The following is a 9,603-nucleotide window of genomic DNA, read 5'->3' as shown; positions in this document are numbered from 1 at the left end:
TCTCTTAACATCTCTGTTTACTAAGGTGTCAAAGTTCTGAAATATTTAGTCTATTGTCCCTGAAGACAAAGAAAAGAAGGACTTCCTCAGAAAGAGAAAACATTATTTCTGTATTTTGTTCTTGTTTTTTAATTATTCACTAAAGAATAAAACCACCTGAGCTTGTTGTGAGCTAGGGGACCAAAAGACTTGATCCTTGATTTTAGTCTTTTAACGTCTCTCTCTCTCTCTCTCTCACCTCGGCTTTCTGAGGGTAGTAAAGACTCCTCTTTAATCTTCGGGGGGGCTGATACCCGGCGGGGACCGAACTTGACAGTCAGACCTCCTGTTATCTCCTAGTGGGGGGGCAGTTCCAATCCGCTCTGCCGGTCAGAGCCACCGAGGTCTTAGCATCTCTCAGACTGGTTAGAGGTCTTAGCATCTCTCAGACTGGTTAGAGGTCTTAGCCACTCTCGGACTGGTTAGAGGTCTTAGGTCTCTCGGGACTGGTTAGAAGTCTTAGCCTCTCTCGGACTGGTTAGAGGTCTTAGCCTCTCTCGGACTGGTTAGAGGTCTTAGGTCTCTCGGACTGGTTAGAAGTCTTAGCCTCTCTCGGTCTGGTTAGAGGTCTTAGCCTCTCTCGGACTGGTTAGAGGACTTAGCCTCTATCGGACTGGTTAGAGGTCTTAGCCTCTCTCGGACTGGTTAGAGGTCTTAGCCTCTCTCTGACTGGTTAGAGGTCTTAGCATCTCTCAGACTGGTTAGAGGTCTTAGCCTCTCTCGGACTGGTTAGAGGTCTTAGGTCTCTCGGGACTGGTTAGAAGTCTTAGCCTCTCTCGGACTGGTTAGAGGTCTTAGCCTCTCTCGGACTGGTTAGAGGTCTTAGGTCTCTCGGACTGGTTAGAAGTCTTAGCCTCTCTCGGACTGGTTAGAGGTCTTAGCCTCTCTCGGACTGGTTAGAGGTCTTAGGTCTCTCGGACTGGTTAGAAGTCTTAGCCTCTCTCGGTCTGGTTAGAGGTCTTAGCCTCTCTCGGACTGGTTAGAGGACTTAGCCTCTATCGGACTGGTTAGAGGTCTTAGCCTCTCTTAGACTGGTTAGAGGTCTTAGCCTCTATCGGACTGGTTAGAGGTCTTAGCCTCTCTCGGACTGGTTAGAGGTCTTAGCCTCTCTCGGCCCGGTTAGAGGTCTTAGCCTCTCTCGGTCCGGTTAGAGGTCTTAGCCTCTCTCGGACCGGTTAGAGGTCTTAGCCTCTCTCGGACCGGTTAGAGGTCTTAGCCTCTCTCGGACCGGTTAGAGGTCTTAGCCTCTCTCGGACCGGTTAGAGGTCTTAGCCTTTCTCGGACTGGTGACCAACGAAGGCCAGCGGGCGTCCTTGAGAAGGAGGGGGGACCTCAGGAGACCCTGGGAGGACCGGTTCCTGACCGTGAGTACTAAAGAAACATTATTAGTTGTAAAGATCCCCTCGGGCCGTGCTTAAAATATACAGGGTTAGGGTTAGGGGGGCAAGAGTCCGTCAGTGGGGGACGTCTGGGGTAAAATCAGAAAAGGCCTCTTGCCTCGCCTCCGGTGTCCCTGATCCGGGCGGGGGGGTCCTTTAATTTAACGAGGGTGTGTGTGTTTCTAGTAAAAAGAACTAAAACTAATTATGACTGAAGATAATAATTACTAATTCATTTTAAGAAGTGTTAAATTAGCGAATCACTGTGTGTGGATCAAAAATCATTTATACAATCAGGGAAGTATCAAAGGAACTCCTTTTAATATCGGCCTAATCACCCCCCCCCCCCCCCGCTGGTAGTAACGGGTTTTATTATAGGGCAGAAGAGGGACAGTAGGGGAGAGATATAAAGGGAGTCGACCAACCGAGAGAGATACGACGCCTCAGGAACTGTCACACCGTTCAACAATATATACATGTGTGTGTGAATATACAGTACATATACTGTGTGTATATATATGCGGTTTGTCTAACCACCAGGTCGCTGTTAAAGCTGCTAAGACGCAGTATATGGCAAACCTCGTGCAAAACAACTGTCACAAAGCTCGTGTCCTTTTTACTGTTTTAAATAGGACAATCCGTCCTCTTGAACCTACTGGTATTATTCCTAGTTCCCTTCTGTGGGACACATTCTGTAAATCCTTCCCTGATAAGGAGTCCAGTATCCGGCCTTAACCCTTTGTGCTGCGCCAGATCCCAGTTTTACACCTTTATGATCGGCTGTATTTGAAGATTTGAGGCCAGTACCATCCTCTTATTTGGCAAAGACGGTCCGTAGTTTAAATCCCTCGGTCTGCTCATTAGACAGCCCTCCAGCTTTATAAAGATGGTTTTGACTCTCTCTGGCCTTGTATCTTAAATCTGATAAATATGTCTCTTTCAGCTGGGTGTGGTTTCCAGCTGCTTTTAAAAAGGCCGTTGTACAACCCCTCCTGAAAAAACACAATCTGGACCCCTCAGCTCTGTCCAACTACAGGCCGGTTTCTAACCTTTTATCCAAAGTTGTAGAAAAAGTGGTGTACGCCCAACTTCAGTTACACCTTAACTCAAACAACATCTTTAAAAAATTCCAGTCTGGTTTTAGATCTTGTCACAGCACAGAAACTGCTCTTTTAAAAGTTTTTAACAATCTTCTTAGAATTTCTGATTCTGGTAACTCCGCTGTGCTTTTAGATTTGAGTGCAGCGTTCGATACGGTTGACCACAAGGTTTTATTGTCGAGAGTCCTGTGCAGGCATTAAAGGCACAGTTCTGAAGTGGTTCCAGTTAGATCTGACAGACAGGTCTTTCTCTGTAAACCTCAGGCCTTTTTACTCAAATAAAGCCCCTGTCGGTACACGATCTTTTCTGCACGTGTGAAATATGTTCGCGCACGTGCAGATGATTATCACAAAGTACGACGAGGATTTACGGCACTGCACGATCTGTTCCACAGTAGCGGTCTGCTGTTAGCCTCCACCGGAAAGATAATGTTAGTTTAGCTAACAGCTAATTCGGCTAACAGCCAGCTGAGACAGCATGTAAAACACCCTCAAATATAATATACATGTATTAAAAAACGTAACAGCTTCTGCTCTACTTTACTTGAATACAATCAATCAATACTTGTCTTTGCTATTACTGTAAAGTCATAATTAGCTGTAATTATACAGCTAACTTAAGATTTTACAGTAATAATGAGTATTGAGTGATTGTATTTTAAATGACCACAAGTAAAGTAGAACTGACATAACAGCTGTCATATATTTGAACGGTTATTTTCAGTTTTAAGGGTCTTTTACATGCTGTCTCACTAGTGGTTAGCCGAATTAGCTGTTAGCTAAACTAACGTTAGCTTTCCGGTGGAGGCAAACAGACTTTGTTTAACTGTGTATGGGAACAGATTGTGCTGTGTCGTAAATCCGCTTTCATAATGACATCATCTGTGCATGCATGAACATCTTGCACATGCCCAGAACAGATCGTGCAGGCAGGATGGATCGTGTACCGACTGCCCCGATTGACAGCGGGGTACCCCAAGGCTCAATTTTAGGCCCAGTCTTGTTCTCGCTGTATATGCTGCCCCTGGGATCAATCTTTCTAAAATACAACATTTCCCTTTAGTGTTTCCCAGATGACGTCCAGATTTACCTACCTTTGAATACCAAAATACTTAGTTGAAGCTCTGAGAAAATGTCTACATGACGTAAAAAACTGAAGTTGTAATTTTTGGAGAGCCCGATGTCTCTGGTTTTAACAGTGCTCTTAGTCCAATATTCTCAAACTGCTACCCGTTTGTAAAAAGTCTTGGTGTTTTTATCAATAGTTCTTATAAACAGATAAGCTCAGGGGTAAAATCAAGCTTCTTTCAGCTCAGACTTCTTGGGAAGGTCGAGCCTGACCTGCCCCATAGTCAACTGGAAACAGTTGTGCATGCCCTGATCACGGATCTCCTGGACCTCATTGTACTATGGCCTTGATTAGTCTTCAGTTCGCAGATTACAGTTAGTCCAGAACGCGGCTGCAGGCCTGCTGACAGGAAACAGGGGCAGTGACCATCCCCCCACCGTACTGTTGTCTCTCCACTGGAACGTATGAAAAAATTAGCATATGAATGCATTAGCGCATGAATGCATGCGCGTGTGAATGCATGAGTGTATGAATGCATGAGCGTGTGCATGCATTAGTGTATGCATGGTATGAATGCATGAGCGTATGAAGGCATGAGCGTGTGAATGCATGAGCGTATGAATGCACAAGTGTGTGAATGCATGAGCGTGTGCATACATCAGCGTATGCATGGTATGCATGCATGAGCGTATGAATGCATGAGCGTATGATTGCATGAGCATAAGATTGCATGAGCGTATGAATGCATGAGTGTATGAATGCACAAGTGTGGGAATGCATGAGTGTATACATGGTATGCATGCATGAGCGTATGAATGCATGAGCGTGTGAATGCATGAGTGTATGAATTCATAAGCGTATGAATGCATGTGCAACTGAAGTATTCAACCTGGGCGGAAGCGTCCGTCACAAAGGAAGAAGAGGGGGAGGGGAAGGGGGGGGGGGGGGGGCTACTGAAGTCAAAAGTCAAGATGGAGGAAGCCTCTCTGCTGCGGCTGCTCCGTGAGTTACGCTTTGTTTTATTTTATTTATAATAACTGAGAAAACTGAGACATCGGTAGTCTAGGTTACGCTGCCATGTTTGTTTTATATTTTCTATATCTTCATTTTTAAAACTGTGAACCGGACCAAAGTCCAACTGACCTGGATGTCTCTTGTCTTCAGTGGTGATGTCTCTACTGAGCTGTCCCTCAAACCAAGGTCAGTGGTTTGTCTCTGGATCCAGAGTCTTGTTCAGAGTCTTGTTCAGAGTCCTGGTCAGAGTCCTGGTCAGAGTCCTGGTCAGAGTCCTGTTCAGAGTCCTGTTCAGAGTCCTGTTCAGAGTCCTGGTCAGAGTCCTGGTCAGAGTCCTGGTCAGAGTCCTGTTAAAGGTGGAGAGGGATAACGTGTGTGGTCAAGGTTCAGATGTGGTTATTTGGAAAGGTTTAGGATTAAGAAGCATGAATTGAATTAGTGAGCCATTTTATATATGTATATATGTACATACATTCATATATATATATATAGTATACACATCTATATATATCTATATATGTATAGATGTATACATAAATTGTACAAAAAAATCAGAAAAGGATGAAGGCAAAGCTTGTGTTTCCCTTTATTCACTTTCACTCATTTGTTTTATATTCCATATATTTTACAACAGGATAATCAATGTCATGTGTTACCAATTTGTCAGTGTGTGTGTGTCAGTGTGTGTGTCTGTTTGTGTGTGTGTGTGTGTGTGTATGTGTGTGTGTCTGTGTGTGTGTCTGTGTGTGTGTGTCTGTGTGTGTGTGTGTGTGTGTGTGTGTGTGTGCGCAAAGTGTTTGTACAAACAAGAAGTTCTATATTTATCAAACCTGCACCTTAGTGACACATCACACCTACGTGGGTAGATGCCGGCTTGTTCCACACGTTGAAACCCCCCAGAACACCAGATGTGGTAAACCACATCCCCCTGAGACTCGGAGTGGCTTCAGTGTTGTCGTGGGCGACAGTAGACAACAAGAAATAAAGATATAGATGAAGATATAAAGATAAAGATGAAAAACAACATGACACAGGATGAGGTTGATGAGGATGAGATGGAGGAAGGTCTCCACCTCAGATCAGCTATTACATGTGGGAAGATGTAAGATTCCTTAAATGTCCCAGAGGACCAGTCACTTTGTGGAAAGCAGTGTTGGTCACAGTAGCAGTAATAACTACCCCCCCCCCCCCCCCAGTGTCTCTGACTGTGAGTCCCAACAGCTCCCAGGTGTTTCAGGGACAGTCTGTCTCTCTGAGCTGTGAGGAGGACGACAGCTCTGCTGGATGGACTCTGAGGAGGATCACAGAAAAGGACATCAGGACTCAGTGTGGAGATGGCTGGGGAAGACCTGCTGGTTCCTCCTGTAACATCAGCTACATGCTCCCGTGGGACGGTGGGGTGTACTGGTGTGAGTCCAGAGAGGGAGCAACCAGTACCAGCATCAGCATCACTGTCCCTGGTAAGACCAGACTGGGGGGTCAGGATTGATGAAGCTGTGTGTGAATGGATGACATGCTGTAGTCTGTCTCTGTGTTGAGGTGGACCAGTGATCCTGCAGAGTCCTGTCCTCCCTGTGACGGAGGGACAAGACCTCACTCTGCACTGTAGGACAAAGACGTCCTCCAACCTCACAGCGTCTTTCTATAAAGACGGCTCCTTCATCAGGACTGGGCCTGCAGGTCACATGACCATCCCCCATGTCTCCAGGTCTGATGAAGGCCTCTACAGGTGCAACATCAGCGGTGTTGGAGAGTCCCCCCCCAGCCGGGTCTCTGTCTCAGGTGAGGACGTTGTGATAATAAAAAATTATAAAAAATGCCAAACAAGTTACAAAAAAATTTGACCCCTTTACAAAACCTTCAATATAAGAGCAATGACAAGGGCGTTGAAAAAAATGACACATGTTGGAAAATCTGCAATAACGCAGGAAAAAATCAACAAAAATCAACAAAAATCAAAAACATCAAAAACATCGCCCAAGGTGACAAACACTTGTTTACAAAGTGAAAAAAAAATTGGATTTTTTTTTTAAATGAAATTACATGATTAAAAAAAATGCCAAAAAATTGACATAAAATGGCAAAAAAACATCAGAAAAAAAAAGAAATAATAATATTTAAAAATTGACAAAAAAGTGAATGACAACAACAGTGAAAACTGTGACAACAACAATTGGGAAAAAAACATCAAAAATAAAGTTAATTCTTTTTTACACATATGTATGTAAAAGAGTTACAGAAAAGTGGGAAAAAAATCTGAAAAAAATTCATCAAAACATATATAAAAATTGAAGAACTTATTTAAAAAGTGACAAAAAAAATTGAAAACAAAATATTGGAAATAACATAATTTAAAAATTTAAACAAATGCCAAAAAAATTACAAAAAAATGAAAAGAAAACATCATGAACAACGTACAAAATTGACAAAAAATTGGTGAGTAAAAATTAGAAAAAACGTTATTAAAATTTGTAAAAAATTAACAAAACAATTGGGGAAAAAATCCCAAAAACTTAATTATAAACATTTAAAATTATAAACATTATAAACAAATTTCATTGTGACAAAAATGGAAAACTGTGACAACAAAAAATGGGAAAAACGAGAGAAAAACAAAACATAAAAAGAAATCCCCCCCCCCCCCCACCCCCCCCCCCCCCCGCTGGCTGTCTGTCTCAGGTGAGGAGGCTGTGATCTATGAACACAGCTTTATTGATTTGGATGTTTTTGGCCAATTTGATTTTTTTCAACCCTCTTAAATTAAAAATTAAAAATTTAAACAAATGCCAAAAAAATTGACAAAAAAATGAAAAGAAAACATCAAAAAACGTACAAAATTGACAAAAAATTGGTGAGTAAAAATTAGAAAAAAGCGTTGTTAAAATTTGTAAAATATTAACAAAACAATTGGGAAAGAAATAAAAAAAAAAAAATAATAATTATAAACATTTAAAAAGTGACAAAAAATTTGAAAAACCCCACTGGAAATAACATTATAAAAAATTAAAACAAATGCCAAAAAAGTGGAGAAAACAAAAGGAAAACTGTGACAACAAAATCTGGGAAAAAACCCTGAGAAACGCGTCCCAGGTGAGGAGGTTCCCTTTGGTTTCAGGAGTTCATTCATCCAGATATTCACCTGACTCTGATTTCTCTACAGGGAGACCAGAGACCTCAGACCCTCCTCCCAGCTCTCTGCCGCCCCCTACACTCTTCCCCCTGAAACCTCTGCAGCTCCACTCCCTCCAACCTCTGCAGCTCCCCCCCGGGCCTCAGACTCCCTCCACCTTTTGTGCAGACTAGTGGTCCACCTGGTGGTGTTCTGTCCGTACTGCATCTCCACCTTCATCATGGTGTCTCTATGTCAATGCAGGACCACAGGTAAGACTCTGAATCACTGACCTACAATCCATCACCTTTCTAGTGTAGATGATTGACAGTTGTCTTTAACCCTCATGTTGTCCTCATGTTGTCCCCATGTTACCCTCATGTTGCCCTCATGTTGTCCTCATGTTGTCCTCATGTTGTCCCCATGTTACCCTCATGTTGCCCTCATGTTGTCCTAATGTTGTCCCCATATTGTCCCCATGTTGTCTTTATATTGTCCTCATGTTGTCCTCATGTTGTCCCCATGTTGTCTTTATATTGTCCTCATGTTGTCCTCATGTTGTCCCCATGTTGTCCCCATATTGTCCCCATGTTGTCTTTATATTGTCCTCATGTTGTCCCCATGTTGTCCTCATGTTGTCTTTATGTTGTCCCCATGTTGTCCTCATGTTGTCCCCATGTTGTCCCCATGTTGTCCTCATGTTGTCCCCATGTTGTCCTCATGTTGTCCCCATGTTGTCCCCATGTTGTCCTCATGTTGTCCTCCTGTTGCCCTCATGTGGTCCTCATGTTGCCCTCATGTTGTCCTCATGTGGTCCCCATGTTGTCCCCATGTTGTCCCCATGTTGTCCTCCTGTTGCCCTCATGTTGTCCTCATGTTGCCCATGTTGTCCCATGTTGTCCTCATGTTGTCCTCCTGTGCCCTCATGTTGTCTTCATGTTGTCCCCATGTTGTCCTCCTGTGCCCTCATGTTGTCCCCATATTGTCCCCATGTTGTCTTATATTGTCCTCATGTTGTCCTCATGTTGTCCCCATGTTGTCTTATATTGTCCTCATGTTGTCCCCATGTTGTCCCCATGTTGTCCCCATATTGTCCCCATGTTGTCTTTATATTGTCCTCATGTTGTCCCCATGTGTCTCATGTTGTCTTTATTTGTTCCCATGTGTTGTCCTCATGTTGTCCCCATGTTGTCTCATGTTGTCTTTATGTTGTCCCCATGTTGTCCTCATGTTGTCCCATGTTGTCCCCATGTTGTCCTCATGTTGTCTTTATGTTGTCCCCATGTTGTCCTCATGTTGTCCCCATGTTGTCCCCATGTTGTCCTCATGTTGTCCTCATGTTGTCCTCTGTTGCCCTCATGTGGTCCTCATGTTGCCCTCATGTTGTCCTCATGTGGTCCCCATGTTGTCCCCATGTTGTCCCCATGTTGTCCTCCTGTTGCCCTCATGTTGTCCTCATGTTGTCCCCATGTTGTCCCCATGTTGTCCTCATGTTGTCCTCCTGTTGCCCTCATGTTGTCCTCATGTGGTCCCCAAGTTGCTGATTAACAGTTGTCTCAGAGCCAAACTCTTCCATCACAACACACATTTCCATTTCACATCTCGTTATTTTCAGTGGCACAGACGCTAAGGATCTATTACCCATATAATATAAATAATATATCTTTTAAAAATAGTATATATAATATTTAATGTATAATTATATTATATATTATGTGTTGGTCAGTTTGTCCCATTTTGCAGATGAAACAGATGTTGAGATAAGTTTCCTTGGGAAATCATTAGAATTGGGGAAAAATTAGAAGTTGGTAGTAAAAAGGTTATAAATTGCATATAGCGCAGAATATTGCAATATTATTAATACCACAATAATATTGTATCGTGGCATAAGTA

The 9,603-nt window shown here is 43.0% G+C and overlaps 1 protein-coding gene across 1 annotated transcript; it reads left to right on the top strand.

Annotated features, from left to right (window-relative positions):
- Window positions 1–4,741: 4,741 nt before the first annotated feature.
- Window positions 4,742–7,925, top strand: LOC116677966 (low affinity immunoglobulin gamma Fc region receptor II). The gene is made up of 4 exons (XM_032508122.1): window positions 4,742–4,787; window positions 5,798–6,061; window positions 6,141–6,383; window positions 7,762–7,925. The coding sequence occupies exons 1-4, from the start codon at window positions 4,757–4,759 to the stop codon at window positions 7,902–7,904; spliced, it is 681 nt and encodes a 226-aa protein (XP_032364013.1). The 5' UTR covers window positions 4,742–4,756; the 3' UTR covers window positions 7,905–7,925.
- The last annotated feature ends 1,678 nt before the right edge of the window (window positions 7,926–9,603 follow it).

Source organism: Etheostoma spectabile, unplaced genomic scaffold (assembly GCF_008692095.1).
Source record: "Etheostoma spectabile isolate EspeVRDwgs_2016 unplaced genomic scaffold, UIUC_Espe_1.0 scaffold00006261, whole genome shotgun sequence".
Taxonomy (NCBI): domain Eukaryota; kingdom Metazoa; phylum Chordata; class Actinopteri; order Perciformes; family Percidae; genus Etheostoma; species Etheostoma spectabile.
This window is presented reverse-complemented; position numbering and strand designations above follow the sequence as displayed.